Source organism: Mesoplodon mirus (genome assembly GCF_964341445.2).
Source record: "Mesoplodon mirus genome assembly, chromosome: 3".
Lineage (NCBI taxonomy): Eukaryota > Metazoa > Chordata > Mammalia > Artiodactyla > Ziphiidae > Mesoplodon > Mesoplodon mirus.
The window spans coordinates 223,643-244,464 of record NC_138978.1 but is presented as its reverse complement, the minus strand read 5'-3'; the positions used below and the strand labels follow the sequence as shown (position 1 = coordinate 244,464).

Below are 20,822 nucleotides of genomic sequence, written 5' to 3'. Positions count from 1 at the left end.
ACCACGCGTCTTTCCCATCCGCCCCTCTGCATATTGAATGAGGAAGTTCTGGAGAGACGCGAAATGCCCGTGTTATAGGCGTCCATGCGGACCGCAGTCTTCGGCGTGGGCGCCCGTCCCGGTGCAACCGGCCCAGACGCTGCTCTCCGAGCAGCCGCCCTTGAGGAAAGTCGGCCCCCGCCCAACGGCACAGAAAGCACGACAAGGGCGGTGGTCGGTCTTACTCTCTTTTCTCCAAGCTCCTCGTCACAGCCTTCCCCAGAGGCAGCCTTGCTGCGGACGAGGCCCCGGGGATCCCACGTACCCCGACCCCACCCCGTGAGAAGGGCTCCGCCTGAGGTCCCGAAACTGGCAGAGCTGGGCGAGGGGCAGCCCAGGAACAGCGTCCTTCCTGGGGAACCGCGCACAGAGGTTGCAAACCCCACAGAGGCCTTTTCCGGGCCCCGCCGTCCACCGCGCCCGAGCGCGGGCCGCGCCCCCGGGCGCCGGGAGCGGCCCCCAGGCCGATTCCAGAGGCGCAGCCGGAACCCTGTTCGCAGCGCGGCGCCGCCCTCCGAGACGCGGCTGTGTAGCCCCGCGCTGTCTCCGGAATCGCTGCCCCGCCGGACACCGACGGGCAGCCTCGCCGAGCGTCCGCGAACAGCTGGCCTCCCGTCCTGCACAGGCCTCCCGTCGCTTCCGCTGCCCTATTCAGGGCCCTAGACTACACTTCCCAGGCCGCTCCGCGCGCGCTTGCAGATGTCGCGAGAACCCTGGCCTGGCACCTACATGGCGGGGGCGGGCTCTCGCGTCGACCGCCGGGAGGTGTAGTTTTGGGCTGGGAGCCACGCTCCCTTGCACCCAGGCTCGAGCTGTGGAGAGACTACAAGTCCCAGGGGGCGCAGCGCGACCGCCTGGAGGGCGGGGGGTACGAAAGAGGAACCCGAAGGGCGCGGGGGTGAGTGAGGGGCCGGGGGCGGGCACGCGGGGGGAGGGCGGGGGGCGGCCCTCAGGGTGTGGACCCCGGGCCGGGCGGTAGCGGCGGGGAGGGGCGGAGGGCCCGGGGTCCGGCCGCCCTGCTCCTCCGCGCCCCCCGCCGCCCCGGCCGCGCGGGAGGGCCCGCGGTGGATATATCGCCCCCACAGTGTCCAGTCTGGTCTAGCAGGGTCTGTGTGCGTCGTCACCAGGACGATTTAATTGATGCTTTAGTTTCGGTTTAATTGAGACCGGGGTTCGGACGCGCGTATCACAGCGTTTCAAGGAGCAGCGTTCGAGCCAACGCAGCTCCTTGGTGCCCGAGCGCCAGGGTGGCCCTTTTGTCCTGTTCCCCGGGCCCCTGCGGGGCCGGGGGCAGAGCTGGGCCCCGTGATTCTCTGCTCCTCCCCGCACCTCCGCAGCAGCCTGGGTTAGCCAGAGTCTGAACGGCCACGGTGATCTCAGGAGCTCCTAGAAGGAAATCAAACCTGGGTTTTCCGGAAAGTTTCTCTTCCTGGCACACGCTCACCCCACCTGGCCCTGGGCGCTCCTCCCAAAGGCGGAGCAGCCGCGGCTCGAGGGTGCTCACCCCCGCACCCCGAGGGCGCCGCCCGCCCCTCCCTGCATCGCCCTGTGCCGCGAGGTAAGCTGTGATTTGTCGCGTAATTCACTTGAAGAACGACCTCTGGTCACCACAGCACTGGGAATCCCGCGTCCCCAAGGCCAAGGACCCCCCAGGTGGGCTCCAAGGGTCCAACCGGCAGCTCCGTCTCGGGGCTGCTGAGGCCCCCGAGCCGTAAGTGTCAGCAGCCGGGAGTGTGTCCCTTACGTCGGTCAGATCGTTCACTGCGCTGATCTTCCTTGATCGTGGGGGGATTTTCAGAATGGGAAGCAGGAGAATGAGAAGGTCCGCGGTTCTCATATTGCCCGTGGCGCCCTTTGCTCGCTGAGAGGCTGATTGGAGGTACCCGCACGGAGGCGCTGGAAATGCAGCGGGCCCTCCTGCGTTGTGCTCGACGGTGGGAGAGGGAAAGGGCAGCACACGTGAACTGTGAAGTTGGTGACCACCTGCCCCTCTCCCTTCTCCAGCCACAGCTGCCCGCAAGGCTGGAAGATCGCGTCCGCCCCCTGCCATGGTCACCCGGGCAGGGCCTCCTGTCGGAGAGCTGTTTATGTGGTTTTCTGGCCCAGCACCCAACAGCTATTGATGGACCTGAATAATTCTCCCCCGCCCCGCCCCGGTACCTGACTTGTTACTTGTTCAGAATCACAGTGACTTCTTCCTTGAAACCAATGCTTCTAAGGAAAAATGAGAGTCATGAAAGAACACATGGTACAATTTAAATTCTCACCAAACTTTTCATTACCTTGTAGAAATTTTTGGACCCAATTCCTTAGATTTTTGGCTTCAATAAGATTTTCAAAATAGAAAATGAATTGCATTTATTCAGTTCGTGATTACATATAATCCACATAAGTGAAGTGCATAGGTTCAGTTTGCCCAGTTTTGACAAATGTATATAGCTGTGTAACTTGCACACTGGCATGATAGAGCATATTTCTGTCATCCCTAAAGGTTCCCTCATGTTGTGTCCCCTGAATCCTTGTGTCGAAGCCCTGACCCCCAGCGTGATGCTGTCTGCAGGTGGGGCCTCGGGGAGGTGATCAGGGTGAGGGGGGCCCATGAGGGGATCGGTGCCCTGATAACAAGAGGAAGACAGAGACCCCCCTCCCTGCTCACACACCAAGGCAAGGCCAGGAGGACCGCGAGAAGGCGGCCATCTGCAGGCCGGGAAGGGCCCTCACCAGAGGCCGGATCTGCTGGCACCTGGACCTTGGGCCTCCCAGCCCCGGTTCTGTGAGGAACAATGTCTGTCTAAGCTGCCCTGGGCTGACTGAGACCTCATAAGCCTTCCCAGCCCTGCCCCCCAGAATCCGGCATGGTTCTGATTTCTGACACGTTCCTTCATGGTGCTGTGTTAGACTCCATGGTCTGTGGAGTGTCCTGGCTGTCCACAGCGCAATGCCCGACCTGGGACGGCACTTGGGTGGGTTGCTGGCATTGTCTTGGGTGATGGGATCGTGCACATTCTTGCACTTGTGTTCTGTGGGCGTAAGACTGCTGTGTGGGGCCTGGTGGGCAGGGCGGTGTGCACTAGTGTCTTCCATCTGCATCTCCTTGAGCAGTGATGCTGGGCATGCATCCGTCTGCGACACCTGCTTGAAGCATCTGATCAAGTTTTTTGCCTTTTTTAATTTAAAAAAATTTTTAAATATTTATTTTTTTATAATTTATTTTAAACTGTGTCTCAGTTGTGGCACATGGGATCTTCCTTGCAGCATGCAGGATCCTCCGCTGCGGCACGTGGGCTTCTCTCTAGTTGTGGCGCGCAGGCTCCACAGCGCATGGGCTCTGTAGTTGCAGCACGCGGGCTCTCTAGTTGTGGCCCATGTGCTCAGTAGTTGCCCCGCAGCATGTGGGATCTTAGTTTCCCGACCAGGGATCAAACCCTCGTCCCATGCATTAGAAGGTGGATTCTTAACCACTGGACCACCAGGAAAGTCCCCTGCCTTTTAAAAAAATTATCAAGTTGTAGAGACTTCCCTGGTGGCACAGTGATAAAGAACCCACCTGCCAATGCAGGGGACACAGGTTCGATCCCTGGTCTGGGAAGATCCCACATGCCGCGGAGCAACTAAGCCCATGTGCCACAACTACTGAGACTGCGTGCCATAACTACTGAAGCCCACGAGCCTAGAGCCTGTGCTCCTCCAGAGAAGCCACCACAATGAGAAGCCCGCATACCGCAACGAAGAGTAGCCCCCGCTCGCCACCGCTAGAGAAAGCCCGCGCGCAGCAACGAAGACCCAATGCAGCCAAAAATAAATAAATAAAACAAAATCATAAAAATTATCAAGTTGTAATTTCCTCTAGGTCTTCTGGATACAAGCCATGTCAGATATATGTATATATATATAGAGAGAGTGTTACCTCCCATTGTTTGACTTGCCTATTCGCATTATTAATAGCGTCTTTTTAAAATTAAACTCTTTTGGAGTGGTTTAGGTTTACAGAAAGATGCAGACCGAGGCCCACTTGTGGAAACAGAGACGCGACGGTGTTCCGTTACTGTTCCCCGCGCTCCAGGCTGCAGGTCACGCGCTGCCTCAGGGTCCTCTTTCTGCCCGGGGTCCCATCCGGGAGCCTACTTTTTCGTGACCTTGACGGTTTTGAGGAGGACTGCTCAGGTGTTTTGTAGCATGTCCCTGATTTGGGGTTTGTCTGCTGGGTTTTCTCCTGGTTAGACAGGGGTTGTGGTTTTTGGAAAGAAGACTCCAGAGGTGAGGTGGCGCTCTCGTCACATCACCTCAGGGCACCTGACGTCCGCACGACATCACGGGGGCTGTCGGCCTGGTCACCTGGCTCGGGGGTATCTGCCCAGGAGTGTCGCTCCTTGTCCTGTCCTCCCGTCTCTTTGGCAGCCACTCAGAGGGGCAGCCCTCCCTCCCGGGGGTGGGAGCGAAGCTCAGGGGAAGACCACCGTGTGGTCTGGAGTCCCATAAGGAGGCTGGACTCGTGGGTGTTGTCTGCACTTTGGCGGGGACGCAGCTCCGCGCTGTTGGTCTGGCTGCTCACCTCGTTCCAGCCTTGGCCGCCAGGACCTCGTCGTTGCCGTCCCCTCCCACACCCCGCCCCTGGTTGTGAGCGCTTCCTTCCCTTCTTGCGCTGCCAGCCAGTCCAGCTTCACTTCTTCTTGTTGTGTTCCTGCCTCAGCCCTAGAGTCACCCAGTTCTCCGGAGAGCGCTGGTGCGTTTCATGGGAGACTGGGATTTAGAAACCAGGGCCCAGGGCTTCCCTGGTGGCTCAGTGGTCGAGAGTCCGCCTGCCGATGCAGGGGGCACGGGTTCGTGCCCCGGTCCGGGAAGATCCCACATGCTGCGGAGCGGCTGGGCCCGTGAGCCATGGCCGCTGAGCCTGCACGTCCGGAGCCTGTGCTCCGCAACGGGAGAGGCCACAGCAGTGAGAGGCCCACGTACCGCAAAAAAAAAAAAAAAAAAGAAAGAAACCAGGGCCCGGCAGCGGGTGTGGGCGTTGCTGCTGGGGTGCCATTGCCTGTCGTCCTCTTAGCAGATGGATATCTGTGTATCTGTTCACCTGTGTGTCTGTAACAAAAGTGCTTATATGTAACCTTCTCACTGCCATCGCCATCATTTTCTTATTTGTCCCACCCCAGTGTACATAGAAAGCAGTTTCAGAATTGTTCACCCATATACCTCCCCACTCTGAGAAACAAATTTATCACCTTGAGTACCATGTTTATATTTGGTTTCTTCTTATCGTTGGTCTTACAGTTCCCAGTCAAAACACTGTCTTCCTGTCCCCTTCAGTGTGTTGGTGTCACACGTTGTGATACAGTTAAATTCAGTGGTCACAGTCTGCTTTCCATCCTGACATCCCTGACATTCTGGTGGGTATTGTTGATTTTTTTGCATGTATTAAAGTCTACTCTCTGTGATATATCATTCTATGGATTTTGGCAAATGCATAGAGTTTACATCCACCATAATGGTGTATTTTCATGAGCAGAAGTTTTTAATATTGATGAAGTTCAGTTTATCAATTGTTTTCCTTTTTTGGTTCATGCTTTCTGTGTCCTATTTAAAAGTCTTTGCCTAACCAAAAGGCACAAAGATAGTCTCCTGTAGTTTCTTGTAGAAGGTTTATAGATTCAGTTTTGTGTTTAGCTCCGTGAGCCATCTCTAATTAATTTTTCCTATGATGTGAGTCTAGTAGTTTCACTTTTTATTCCATGTAAGTAACCAGCTGTCCCAGCACCATTTCTTGAAAAAAACTTTCTTTTTTCCATTGAATTGCTTTGACATCTTATCAAAAATCATTTGACTGTGTTTGTGAGGATCTATTTCTGGGTTCTCTATTCTGTTACATTAGTCTATCTGTTCATCAATCCACACTGTCTTGTGACTTTATAATAAGTCTTCAGGTACGGCAGTGTAAATCCTCCATGCTTGTGCTTTTATTCTTTTTAATTTTTATTTTTTTTACTTTCTGGCCGCACCCCGTGGCATGTGGGATCTTAGTGCCCCGACCAGGGATCGAACCTGCACCCCCTGCATTGGAAGCTTGGAGTCTTAACCACTGGACCACCAGGGAAGTCCCACTTGCTCTTCTTTTTAAAAATTGCTCTGGCTATTCTAGATTCTTTGTATTTTCATATACATTTCAGAATCAGGTTGTCAGTTCCTCAAAAAAAAAAGTCTGCTGTAATTTTGATTGTGATTATATTAAATATTGGGTCAATTTGGGGAGAAATTAATCTTAGTAATATTGAGTCCTCTAATCCATTCATGTGGATGAATGGAGATACACACATATATGTGTGTGTGTGTTCATGTTGATATATATATACCCTTATTGTATGTCTTTCTATTATTTGGATCTTGAACAACTCTCAGCAGTTTTATCTTTTTCTGTGTTCAGGTCTTACACATCTTTTATTAAGTTTATCCCCACAAACAGACTGTTTTGAATGCCATTGTAAATGATATTTATTTAGGTTTCATTTTCCAATTACTTGTTGCTAGTATATAGAAATGACAGTTGGTTTTGTATATTGACTTTATATTCTTGCAACATTGCTGAATTCACCTACAAATTATAGTAGGTTTTTAAGATTTCCTAGGATTTTCCCTGTGAACAGCCAGGCCGTGTGCACAGAGGCACGATCACTCCTCTCTCTAACCTTGTGGCTTTTGCTTTGTTTTCTGTCCTCACTGCACTGGCTTGAGCCACAGGACACTGTTGACTAGACCTGCTAAGGCTGGGTGGCCTTGGCCTCTTCACTGTTACTATGGCATCAGCTGTGGGGTTTTTGGAGACGCCCTGCCGCACGCTGAGGGTGTCTCCTGTTTTCAGTTTGCTGAGAGTTATCATGAATGGGTCTGAAATTTTGTCAAACGCTCGTTTTGCATCTGCTGAAATGGTTACATGCTTTTTTTCCTCTTTAATCTATTAAAGTGGTTGATTGCATTGACTGGTTTTTGTACGTTAGGTCAATCTTTTTTTTTTCCCCCGAAGTTACAAAGACTTTTTTAAAAATGTTTATTTATTTATTTTTAAATTTTATTTTTGGCTGCGTTGGGTCTTAGTTGCCCCGCGACATGTGGGATCTTAGTTCCCCAACCAGGGATTGAATCCGTGTCTCCTGCGTTGGAAGGCAGATGCTTCACCACTGGACCCCAGGGAAGTCCTACGTCAAGTCAGTCTTATGTTCCAGGAAGAAACTCATTTGGTCGTGTTCTGTCACGTTTCTGTGTTTTACTGAATGCAGTTTGCTGATGTTCTGTTGGGGTTTGGGGTCTGTATTCACGAGGGATGTCAGTCTGCATTTTTTCCCTCGTGATGTCCTTGTCTGGATTTCTGTCGGGGTTGTGCTGGCCTGTGTTTGAGTCTTGCTTGCTGGCCTTATAAACGAGCTAGGACAGGTCCCCTTCCCCTTTGTTTTCTGAAGGACTTTGTTCAGTGTTGGTATTAGTTCTTAGTTTTTTGCTAGACTTCACTAGTGAAGCTGTCTGGGTTCACTGTTTCCTTGGTGGGAAGTTTTACAAATATTAATTCAGTTTCTTTCCTTTCATCTTGATTCAAATTATTTCCTTTCATCTGCCTAATACGGTTGAATTCACTCTTGTTTTTCTATCTTAAGACGGAAGCACAGGTCAGTGATTTCACACTTGTCTTCATCTCTTATACAACCATTAAAAACTATACATTTTTTTCTAAGCGCTGCTTTAGTTTCCTACACAAAATCTGATAGGTCGCACTTTATCTTTCTGTTAAAAATATTTTAAAATTTCCTATGTTTGATCCATGAGTTATTTAGAAGTCTGTTGTTTAATTTACAAGTATTTGGAGATTTTCTAAATATCTTTTGTTACTGATTTCTAATATAATTCCATTTAGTCAGAGAATATACTCTGTATGATTTTCACCCTTTGAATTTGTTGATACTTGTTTTATCAATTTATGTTTTGTTAAACATACGGTCTGTTAGTGAATATTTTGTTTGCACTTAAGAAGAGTGTGTATTACACTTTTTTTGAGTGTCATATTCTGTAATTGTCAGTTGAGTCAAATATTGCCCAAATCTTTTTTTTTTTTTTTTCCTGCAGTACTCAGGCCTCTCACTGTTGTGGCCTCTCCCGTTGCGGAGCACAGGCTCTGGATGCGCAGGCTCAGCGGCCATGGCTCACGGGCCCAGCCGCTCCACGGCATGTGAGATCTTCCCGGACCGGGGCACGAACCCATGTCCCCTGCATCGGCAGGCGGACTCCCAACCACCGCGCCACCAGGGAAGCCCTGCCCAAATCTTTTATATCCTTACTCTTTTTTTTTTTTTGTCTACTTTTTCAATCAATTATTGAAAGAGAGGTATTAAAGTTTCCAATCACAGTTGTGGATTTGTCTTTTTTCTTTTAGTTCTCTCAACTTCATGTATTTGCAAGGTTTTATTCAGGGCATACAAATCAATACAAGACGATTGATTTATCTTCTTGATGAATTTACTCTGTTATTGTTGTGAAAGACCGAAGTCTACTTTGTCTGATATCGGTATATCTGCATGAGTGTTCTCATACTCAGTAATTGCATAGTCTATCTTTTCCATCCTGTGCTTTCAATGTTCTGTGTCTTTATGTATAAAGCTTGTCTGTTATAAAGTGCATATCATTTGGTCTTGCTTTTTATCCAATATGACAATCTCTACTTTTCAAAAAAATAACTATAATAACTACCATTTACTGAGGCACTTTATAAGCATTATGTAATTTCATTTTTTCCAGATTTCTTTTATTGTAGTAAAATATACATAACATGAAATTTACCATTTAAAAATATATAGCCTGTAGCATTAAGTGTATTTATGATGTTGTACAACACTTACCACCATCCGCCTCCGGAACTTTCTCATCTTCCCAAACTGAAACTCTGTCCCCATTAAACACTCACTCCCATCCCCTTCCCCAGCCCTGGCACCCACCCTCCTACTTTTTGTCTCTATGGATTTGACGACCCTAGGGCCCTCATATAAGTGGAATCATACATTATTTGTCCTCTTGTGACTGGCTTATTTCACCCATGTTACAGCAGGTGTCAGAATTTCCTCCTTTTTTTTTTGCGGTACGCGGGCCTCTCACTGTTGTGGCTGCTCCCGTTGTGGAGCACAGGCTCCAGACCCGCAGGCTCAGCGGCCATGGCTCACGGGCCCAGCCGCTCCGTGGCATGTGGGATCTTCCTGGACCGGGGCATGAACCTGTGTCCCCTGCATCGGCAGGCAGACTCTCAACCACTGCGCCACCAGGGAAGCCCAGAATTTCCTCCTTTTTAAGGCTGAATAACATTCCATTGTATGGATGGACCACATTTTGTTTATTCACTCATTGGTCAATGGATATTTGGGTTGCTTCCACTTTTTTTTTTTCTTGGCTGTTGTGAATAATGCTGCTGTGGACACTGGTGTACAAGTATCTCTTAAAGACCCTGTTTTGGGTTCTTTTGAGTAATAATCAGAAGTGGAATTGCTGAGTCATATGGTAATGCTGCACCGCTTTACATTTCCACCAGCAGCAGACAAGGGTTCAAATTTCTCCACGTTCATTGTTTCTGGGTTTTTTTTTTTTTAATATTTATTTATTTTATTTATTTATTTGGCTGTGCTGGGTCTTAGTTGTGGCATGTGGGATCTAGTTCCCTGACCAGGGATTGAACCCAGGTCCTCTGCATTGGGAACATGGAGTCTTAGCTACTGGACTGCTAGCGAAGTCCCAGTTGTTTCTGTTTTTTTGATAGTAGCCATCCTTATGGGTGTGGAGTAGTATATTTGCTGCATTTCCCTCATGATTAGTGATGTTAATCTCTACTTTTTGAGGGAGTATTTAGTCTGTTTACATTTAGTGCGGTTATTAGAGTGTTTGGGTTTAAATCTACCATCTTGATGTTTGATTTCTATTTTTCCATCTGTTTCTCCTTTCCTCCCTTTTTTTTTTTTTTTTTTGGTGAATCAAGTTTTTAAAATTCTGTTTTATGTCCTTTATTGACTTCTTAGTTCTGCCCTTTTGTGTTGTTTTATAGTGGTTCCTATAGAGATTAAATATGTGTGTTTAATTTATCATGGTCTACCTTAAAAGTTAATCCTGTACTTCACAAACAACACAGAGGGTCCCAGTGATCACCTTCTACTTCTAGTGCTCTTGGCCACATATATTTTACTTCTTGTGCTAGAAAATTCTACAACACAGTTTTTATCTTTACTTTAGCTAATAGTCTTTAAAAATAGTTAGAGGTATATTACATTTAATTGTTAAAGTCTTGGATGCCTTTGTTTACTAAATTGAGAATTTCTGGGTCCGGTGGTTAGGACTCTGTGCTCTCACTGCCAAGGGCCCGGGTCCAATCCCTGGTCAGGGAACTAAAATCCCACAAGCCTCCCAGTGCAGCCAAAAAAAAAAAAGAAAGAGAGAATTTCTGTAGAACTGCACTGTACTTGGCTAGACATGCTAAATGTATTAGTTGAACGTTGTAAAACAAGCAGTACACACTGGCCCCTGTAGAAAACCCTCAGACCCCAGGTCAGTGTTGGGGGTAAGTAGAGGCTCTGGAGCCAGGGGCCTGGCCAGTCCTCACCCTGCCGTGTACTCGCTGTGCCATGTACTTGCTGTGTGATCTTGTGCAAGCCTGTTTTCTCCTCTTAAAAGGGGTCCAGGGACTTCCTTGGTGGCGCAGTGGTTAAGAATCCACCTGCCCATGCAGGGGACACGGGTTCGAGCCCTGGTCCGGGAAGATCCCACATGCCGTGGAGCAACTAAGCCTGTGCACCACAACTACTGAGCCTGCACTCTAGAGCCCGCGGGCCACAACTACTGAGCCTCTGTGCCACAACTACTGAAGCCCGCGCACCTAGAGCCCGTGCTCCGCAACAAGAGAAGCCACCATGATGAGAAGCCCGCGCACCGCAATGAAGAGTGACCACCGCTCGCTGCAACTAGAGAAAGCCCACGCGCAGCAACGAAGAGCCAATGCAGTCAAAAATAAATAATAAAATAAAATAAAATAATTTTTTAAAAAGGGGGTCGATAATAGACATTGTTGGGAGGGTAAAATGAGTTAATATGAGTGAATAACTCAGAGTGGTGCTTGGCACACAGCAAGTACACAGTGAGCAGGTTCACATCCCTTGGAGATCCAGGATCTGCAGCAAAAAGGGACTTTTTCATCCTTCACAAAGCAACATGGGCATGAAAGTCCAGCCCGAGCTGTGTACGTGACAAACCTCTAAGGTGTGAAATTACTTTTCATAGGAGAATAAACCTCAGATTATTAATTTGATCATTCTTTGGGGAATGTTTTAGAGATGAAAGGGGCTACTAAAATAATGTTAAGTATAACTTATTATCTTAAATTTATCTTTTTGCAACTGGATTCATGTTGTTAACCAAGAAGAGTGTTTTAGCATCCATCCCCATTTGCTTCCCTGAGGCCAACTGCCCAGTGGAGACGAGGCTCTGGTGGCACTGCAGTTCTCTCCGAGTGCCCTGTTGCTGACCTCTGTGCCTACCATTGTGTTTCTGAATAGAAAAGCCATGCAGTGGAGTCATTCCCAGCATAGAAGAATCAGCTCCAACAAATGACTCTCCCGTAGATGGCAGTTATCAGCCCTGGACAAGATTAAAAAGCAGCTACCTGAGGACTCTGGAAGAGAGGACAGCAGGCAGATCCTGAGGGCAGCTTAGACTTAGAGGCATGGCCGGCACACAGTGTGTCTCTTGTTTGCACGTCTTTCCTCTGAGGGCAGCACAGTCCCTGCAGGGGTGGTGTGGTGGCTAAAACTCTGGTGGAAAGACCGCGCCCTTCCTCGTTAGACTAAGGGGAGGAGCTGGTATCCACAGCTGCTGGGGAGAAATCCTGGAACGAGGACTTCTGCAAATAAACTCTGCTCAGATTTCTGGCCAAGCCTTGAACCGTGCACACACACGGGGCAGGGGGAGAAGCCACCTGGAGTGAGAGCGAGGCCGCCGCTTACCACATAATTGACAGCAACACAGTTTGCAGTCTGAATCTAACGAGATTAATCGCCTTAAAGCAAAACCACAAACTCTCTTCAGGGGAATGTAATGGGATTCAGAGTCTCTACAACATGACATTTGCAATATACATGGTACAGTCTGAAATTACTCAACATACAAAGAGCCGGGGGGTGTGAACCATCCTCAGGGAAAAGACAGTCAACAGACACCAATCGTGTTATGGCCCAGGTGTTGGATAATCAAACAAGCACTTCACAGCTGGCTTAGTAACTGTGTTCAGTGAGGTAAAGGAAAATACACTCATAATGAACAAAAACATAGGAAATCGCGGTGGAGGAGTAGAAAGTATTTTTCAAAACAAGCCAGTTGGAAATTTTAGAACTGGAAAATAAACACCTGAAATAAAAAATTCACTGAATGGGCATAATAGCATGGAAATGACAGGAAGTAGTCAACCTTCAAAGACAAATCAGTAGAAATCATCTGGTCTGAAGAAAAACTGGGGAAATGATTGAGGGAAAAGCATGAAGAGCCTTAGGGACTCATGGGGCAGTGTGAAGTGTCTCACGCAGGATAACTATGGAGCCCAGAGGGGAGGCGAGACACACAGTGGGGCAGGAGAAGTACTTGAAGAACAACAATCAGACTCTTTCCAAATATGGTGAAAAACATAAATTTATAGACTTAAGAAGCTCAGTGAGTCCCAAACAGGATGAATATGACTAAAACCATGCCTAGGCACATCATTTTCAGATTACTGAAGACTTTAAAATTAACTTTAAAAATCTTGACGGCAGCCAGAGAGAAACAAGACTACATACACACAGCATCGCAAAGACTAGGAACTTATCATCAGAAGGCAAGTGGAGCTGCATCTATAAAGTTCTGGAAGAAAGACAGTCAACCCTCCAGGAGTGTGTGTTTAATACAAATATTTTCAGAAGAAGGAAAACTGATAGAATTTGTTGCCATCATCTGTGTACTGCCAGACATGCTAAAGAAAGTCTTTCCAGGCTGAAGGAAAATTATACCAGAGTGAAACTCAGATCTTTATGCGTGAGTGATGAGCATCAAAAAGGGTACATATCTGGGGGGAATGTTTTCTTTAAAATATGTATTTAAAGGAAAAATCAGAACATGTCTTGGGTTTGTAATGCATACAGAAGAAATACGTATGATAACCGTAGCATAAGGAACCGTGAAGGGGATCTGTGGACCCGCAGGCTCTGCCTTTACATGAAGTGCTGCAGTATTAATTCTAAGTAGGCTGTGAAACAGTGGGGATGTGTGTTGCAGTCCTAGAGCAATAACCATAAAAATAATGCACAGAATCATAACTAAAGAACCAAAAGATAAATTGAAAGGGGATTTTTAAAAATATTCAAATAATATAAGAGAAAACAGGAGAGAACAGAGAAAACACCAGAGAGACGGCAGAAAACAAAGAATAAAACGGTAGCCTTACATCCAGCCATAGCCTCATTATACAGTTGCCAATGCCCAGCATCAAGAGTGATCCTAATGTAAATATGGACTTGAGGCAACAGTGATGTGTCAGTGCAGGTTCATCAGAGTACCTGTCTGGGGCAGGATGTTGACAGTGGGGGAGGCTCTGCTTGTGTGGGGGCAGGGGGTGTATGGGAATGCTCTTACTTCCTGCTCAGTTTAGCTGTGAAACCAAAACTGCTCTAAAAAAATTAAGTCTTTTATGTATTAAAACCAAGGAACAAGTAGAAAAGTAATAAAATGGTAGCCCTACGTCTAACCACAGTGATAATTACATTAAATGTTAATGGACTAAACTCTCCACTTAAAAGGTAGAGATGATCAGAATGGGTAAATAAGCAAGACCCTACTACATGCTGTCTATGGGAGATTCACCTTAAATATCAAAAACACAGGTTGAAAATAAATGAATGCAAAATGTGTATGTATACAGGGCCTCCCTGGTGGCGCAGTGGTTGAGAGTCCGCCTGCCGATGCAGGGGATACGGGTTCGTGCCCCGGTCTGGGAGGATCCCATATGCCGCGGAGCGGCTGGGCCCGTGAGCCGCGGCCGCTGGGCCTGCGCGTCCGGAGCCTGTGCTCCGCAACGGGAGAGGCCACAACAGTGAGAGGCCCGCATACCGCAAAAAGAAAAAAAAAAAAAAATGTGTATGTATACAAATAGCGTAAGAAGGCTGGAGTGGCTATATTAATATCAGATAAAGTAGATTCATAATATGGAGTATTACTAAAGAGAACGAGGAAATTCTAATGATAAAGAGGTTGTTTTATCAGGAAAACATCAATTATGAATGCACCCAATAAAGGGAGTAATAAGCAATCATAGTAGGCAATTTTAGCATCTTTCTCTCACCAGTTATTAGAACAAAAGACCTAAAGAAATCAGTAAAGACATAGAGCATCTGAACAGTGCTCCCAGGCATCTTGACCTGATTGATATTTGTGGAAAGCCACACCCATCAGAAGCAGAACACAAATTCCTTCTAAGTGCATATTCTCTAACAAAGACCAGCTGCTGTGCCCTAAAACAAGTTTCTAAGAAAAGTAAAAGTACAGCTGTATTTATTTGCATAGGACATGATTATATAGAAGACACTAAGAAATCTGTGAAAAACTGCTAGAACTATTAAGTGAATTTAGCAAAATCTCAGAACTCAAGGTTAATATGCAAATTTTACTTGTATTTTTGTATACTAACAGCAAACTGGTATGAAATGCAATTAGAGGCCACGGCAGCCCCTGGGAGCCTGGAAAAGGGGAACTGCGAGTGAGTGAACGGCTCAGTCCCCGGGGGGCAGCGGCCGGTGGGGGTGGGGTGCTACTGCTGCGAGGAGCTGGCAGTGGTCCGCACCAGCCACGCTGAATAAAAGCAAGAAGGAGAAGGGACCACCAGAAGCGGGACAAGTGGACAAAGTTCAAGAGGAGGACAAGACATAGTAGAATCAGACGGCCGCTGTCTGAGAGCTGGGGCTACAGAGCTTGAAATGACCCCGGTAAACCTCTGAAATGTTGGGCCCTTCACCGCTTCCTCCTAAGGACTCCAGAGGCAACACACCATATGAAGCATGACAGTTGGCAGATCACTGTGTATATTTTGCAGGAGCACAGACTGAGGTGCTTCTGTTCCTCTGACCTTGAGTTAACCGTTGCTTTCCATTGCGGTCCCTTTCCCCTCAGTGTTCCTCTCCGTTCTTCACTTCTAGTCCCACCGCCTTACCAAGTGTGATCGACTCACGCAGATGAATTAGACCATTTTTTCGCATGCTCTTTTCCTCCCCGTCTGCCAGTATTACTCTGAACTTGACTGTTTTAACCTGAACCGTTCACGTAGGTTTGCAGTTCCCACTCTGCTTTTCAAACTTTCTGATGTCACGTCACCATGACAGTCAGCACTGGCTCGGGTTACCCTGTGGACATACCTCTGTTAGGACAGTTAGCACATCCGGGGCTGCCCAGCCCAAGAGGTGCGGAGCAGGTGCTCATCCGGGGCAGAGAAGTAATCCCAACAGAGAAAACGTTAAAGAGCCTGGCCTGCGGTTGACTAATACACCACTTCAAGCGTGGGGAAGGTCCTTATACAGAAGTCCTGGCCGGTGATAATCTGGCCTCAAGGAAAACAAAGGAGCGGGTGGCTTACATTGCAGACCACTTTGTGGTTAGAACAGGGGGACATTTGATGGCGCGGGTTTTTAGCAAGAGGATGAAGTCCTTTAGTAAAGGATAGAGTGCTTCAGCCGGGGGCTAGTGAACAAAATGCTGACTCCCGACGGCCATAAGCGATGGCACCTAACGCCTGTGGCCCTGCTCCTCATCCCTAAAACGACTTGGTGAGTTTCCAATTTGGCCATTTTTAAGTTTATGGGATAGATTAGGCATGTCCCCTCTTGAAAGTTTCTCTGCAAGATAGATGGCAGGATATGTCTTTCAGTGTAACAAAATACCATTAAAAGTTGTAACTGCTGCTGTGCAACTTTTGCGTTTTAGTAGAAACTTCTGTTCCTTGAATGACGTGTATTGGTGCATCTTTCTTTGCTTTTATTCTCTTTCAAATAGAATGTTTAATGTTTGACTTGCTTATCCGTATGTCTCCTGGGAATCAGTTTCTGCCCAATACTTCCTGCTGGTTTATTTCATAGGACACTTTTAAGGAGTGAGGTTGCAGATGGGTTCACAGGTAACTTGACCTTGGAAAACTGTGGAGATTGACAGAGGGAACTCGTCTTTGAGCACCTGTTCTCAGAGCAACATTCAAATCTGTAGAAACATACCTAGGCTCAGAGATTCCTAAAGTCCAGTTTAGAGGATCAGACCATGCGACTGTGTTGTTATTATTTTAATTTGTGTAGTGGCCAAAGTTACTTTTTTTTAAATTTTTATTTATTTATTTATATATGGCTGTGTTGGGTCTTCATTTCTGTGCGAGGGCTTTCTCTAGTTGCAGCAAGCAGGGGCCACTCCTCATCGCGGTGCGCATGCCTCTCGCTATCGCGGCCTCTCTTGTTGTGGAGCACAGGCTCCAGACGCGCAGGCTCAGTAATTGTGGCTCACGGGGCTAGTCGCTCCGCGGCATGTGGGATCTTCCCAGACCAGGGCTCAAACCTGTGTCCCCTGCATTGGCAGGCAGACTCTCAACCACTGTGCCACCAGGGAAGCCCCAAAGTTACTTTTTAAAAAAATTAATTAATTTATTTTTGGCTGTGTTGGGTCTTCATTGCTGTGCGGGCTTTCTCTCTAGTTGTGGCGAGCGGGGGCTACTCTTTGTTGTGATGCATGGGCTTCTCATTGCAGTGGCTTCTCTTGTTGCGGAGCACGGGCTCTAGGCGTGTGGGCTTCAGTAGTTGCAGCATGCGGGCTCAGCAGTTGCGGCTCACGGGCTTAGTTGCTCCGCGGCATGTGGGATCTTCCCAGACCAGGGCTCGAACCCGTGTCCCCTGCATTGGCAGGCGGATTCTTAACTACTGCGCCACAAGAGAAGTCCCCAAAGTTATGTTTTAAAAAGTGTTCATGCTTTTTGTAAAGTGATTTGTTCTAAGCACATTAAAGGTCATTCAAGTGTTCAAAAAAAAAAAGAAAAAAGAAATTAGAGGGCTTCCCTGGTGGCGCAGTGGTTGAGAGTCTGCCTGCCGATGCAGGGGACATGGGTTTGTGCCTCGGTCCGGGAAGATCCCACATGCCGCAGAGTCGCTGGACCCGTGAGCCATGGCCGCTGAGCCTGCGCGTCCGGAGCCTGTGCTCCGCAATGGGAGAGGCCACAACAGTGAGAGGCCCGTGTACCGCAGAAAAAAAAAAAAAAAAAAATGAAAGAAAGAAATTAGAGATTTAATTATATTTACAATAATACCTAAAGACAAAATATTTAGTAATATGTTTAACAAAAGATGTGTAAGAGCGCCTCTTCACTGAAAGCCACAGAACATTGCTGAGAGAAATTAAAGACAACTTGAAGGGACTTCCCTGGTGGTCCAGTGGCTAAGACTCTGTGCTCCCAATGCATGGGGCCCGGGTTCAATTCTTGGTCAGGGAATTAGTCCCACATGCTGCAACTAAAACAAGATCCCGCATGCCGCAACTAAGACCCGGCGCAGCCAAATAAATAAATAAATATTTAAAAAAATAAACAAAGACAACTGGAAGAAATGGAGAGAGAGCACGTTTGTAGATTAGAAGACTCAATATTGTTAAAATGTCAGTTATCCTAGTCAAGATTCCAGAAGGCTTTTTGTAGTAATTGACAAGATGATTCTAAAACATGGAAATGCGGGTGACCTGGATTTGCCAAAGCAATTACACAAAGCTGGGCTTCACTCTACCTGACTTCAGACTTTCTGTAAATCTTCAGTAGTTGAGACTGTGTGGTACTGGTGACACACAGATGAATGGAACAGAATAGAAAGTCCAGAAGTAGACCCACACACAGACAATTGATTTTCAACAAAGATGTCAAGATAATTTAATACGAAAAGGAAAGTCTTTTTAACACATGGTGCTACAACAACTGGATATACATAGGGAAGAAAAATGAACTTGATCTTTACTTCACACCATGACACAAAAGTAACTCAGAGAAAACACAGGAAATCCTTATGACCCTGAGGTCAAGGCAGAGATTTCTTAGGACGCAAAAAGCAAGAACCATAAAAGAAAAAAATGGATGCATTCGACTTTATCAAAATGAAAACATTTGTTCTTCTAAAGATACCCATTAGAAAATGAAAGACAAGTCACAAAATGGGAGAAAATATTTCCAGTACATATATCTGACAAAATACATGAAGAGTTAGCACATAATAATAGACAGATGACCCAGCCGAACAACGTGGCCCAAAGATGTGAATAGACACATTATGAGAGATGTAAGATGTGTGAATGGCTGACAAGCAGGACAGAGGTGCTGACTATCGCTAGTTACCAGGGAAGCGCAGGTTGGAACAGCAGGAGAACCGCTGCCCGCCCACCGGTGCAAGGCCACTAGCTGGCAGGGCCAGAGCAGGTGAGCCGCCCAGGGCAGCTGGGACCGCACACAGAGCTGCTGCCCGAGAACAGCAGGGCAGCTTCCCAGAGAGCTCCCTTGACCTGGTGCTTCCAAGTTATTTACCCAAGAGGAAGGAAAGCAAGCGACTGTGCAGGAACGGGCCCAAGAACATCCCCAGCAGCGTTAGCCACTAAAATGTGGAAACAGCCACATGGCCATCAGCAGGCAGTGGGCAAGGGAAGTGTCCTTGCAATGGATGCCACTCAGCCACGAGAGGGCAAAGTACGGAGGAATCTGAAGATCGCTGTGGCCATGCTAAAGGGCAGGAGCCCGACACAAGGTGCGCGGACAGTGTGGTCCGTTCTCCTGAAATTCCAGAAGACACAGTCCACGTGCAGCGGCCGGGCTTGGCCGGGCGGTGTGGACACTGTGCTCAGTCGTGTCCACTGACTAGCAGACAGAGGTGTCAACTGAGACCTGATTCCTGAATCAAAGGTGTCAATGCAGCTGTGACATCATTAGTTGCCACCTGAGGGGATTTCACGTTCTAGACAGGGGTGGTGCAGGGGAGAGCAGGTGTTCTTTTTGGTTTTGGTTTTGGTGTTTTTTTTGCGGTACGCGGGCCTCTCACTGTTGTGGCTTCTCCCGTTGCGGAGCACAGGCTCCAGACGCGCAGGCTCAGCGGCCATGGCTCACGGGCCCAGCCACTCCGCGGCATGTGGGATCTTCCCAGCCCGGGGCACGAACCCGTGTCCCCTGCATCGGCAGGCGGACTCTCAACCACTGCACCACCAGGGAAGCCCAAGAGCAGGTGTTTTTAATGGGGGGACTTGACGTGGGGTGGGGCGGGGCGGTGTCTGCTCCATCAGCCTGGACTGAAGGCAGCACAGAACAAATGGCAGGACAGACCCCAGCCCGGGACCCCCAGGCCCCGGGCCAGTGGCCGGAGGGGCTTCTCGTCCCCCAGCCCCAAGTGCGCCCTCTCTGGAACCTGAACCAGTCCCCCTCACGTGCAGCTCCACCCTGCAGCTGTTTTTGTTAAGAAAAAAGTCTTTTTAGAGGTGACTTTTATGTGTTTGGCACAGATTATAATTGTGGTTCCCACCTTTCAGGATAAAAACCCGACTAACGATTACTTCCGGGCTTGTGCAGGCTGGTGTGTTTCCCCGGTTACGTTAGAAGTGTGGCACCGTGAGCACTGAGTCACGTGGGCTGGCACGTTTCATGTGCTTTCAGTGTCAGGAAGTTTACCTGCAGTCTGTGGTGGTGTTTTGTCTGTTTGCTCACTGGATCCATCACCCTGCCAGAAGCACCTGTACCCGGTACTGCCTGTGTCATGGCTTTTATTGCCCCAGCTGGATGTTTTTCACACACCCTTCCACGATGACAACAGGGCAAATGGCACAAAACTGTAAGACCGAGGGGCTCTGGCCAGCCTGGCCGCCCCAGAGGCACCCTTGCCATTCCGTCTCTGGGTGAAAATACTGGAAATCGAATTTGGGTCTTATGAGGACAGGATGAGATGGCGGGTGGGAGGGCTGTCCGAGCTCGGGGGCAGGACTGGCTCACCCAGACCCCCTCTGCTCAGTCCTTCTTCCCGGAAGCAGCAGCGAACGGTGGGAAACTGGTGGAGGAGGGAGTGAGTCCATCGGATCCTGGTCCGGGTGGGCTGAGCCGTGGGGGTTCCTGATGAAAAGTCCAGTTGGACCCCGAGCCCCAGGCGTGGTTTGGCTGTGCTTGACCAGCAGCACGGCCTCACCTGTCCACCTCGATTTGCAGGCCCCGGACCGAGGGTCTGCCGGGCTCCAGGAGGGCCAGGTAAGCATCCTACGCCCTGGCCCCCGCCCGGTGCCCTGCCCTGCCAGGCGTCGCCTGTGGCCACACAGCACCCCTCTCTCTCGCAGACCCTGAGCTCCGGGACATGGCGCTCCAGCGCGCCGTCCTCCTGGCCAGCCTCCTGGTGGAAGTTGCCAGTAGATCCTCAGGAAGTGCGGTGAGCACCCGTCACATGGCTCGTGGGCTCTTCACCCAGGGGCTCGCCCTTCCACCTTTAGGTGCCGCCCTTGTCCCGGCCCCCGAGATGCTGGCTGTGCCCACTGCCAGGGTCAGAGGAGCCTGTGCCTCTGGGCGGGCAGCAGACGCACAGCCCCGCCCCGGCACCCGCTCCACTCTGCCTGCTAGAACCTCCTTTCCCTCTGCCCAACTAGACCTCTTTCTGGAGCTGAAATAGGGTCTCCACAGAGCTGCCCCCACTGGCACTGGCCACAGCTAGTGGGGCAGACAGAGACGCCCA

At 48.7% G+C, this 20,822-nt stretch overlaps 1 protein-coding gene across 9 annotated transcripts in view; it reads left to right on the top strand.

Moving 5' to 3' along the window:
* Positions 1–897: 897 nt before the first annotated feature.
* Positions 898–20,822, top strand: part of LOC309799330 (uncharacterized protein C1orf159) — a 29,083-nt gene continuing 9,158 nt past the window's right edge. For 8 of the 9 annotated variants that reach the window (XR_014293265.1, XR_014293266.1, XM_082612281.1 and 5 more), the window contains exons 1-3: positions 898–937; positions 20,309–20,347; positions 20,434–20,522. Coding sequence is in view for 7 of the 9 variants with exons in the window: in XM_082612281.1 (XP_082468407.1) it covers positions 20,451–20,522 (72 nt within the window). In the remaining 2 variants the exon portion in view is untranslated. The remainder of the gene's footprint in view (positions 938–20,308; positions 20,348–20,433; positions 20,523–20,822) is intronic. The other variant, XM_082612279.1, reaches the window with a different exon arrangement.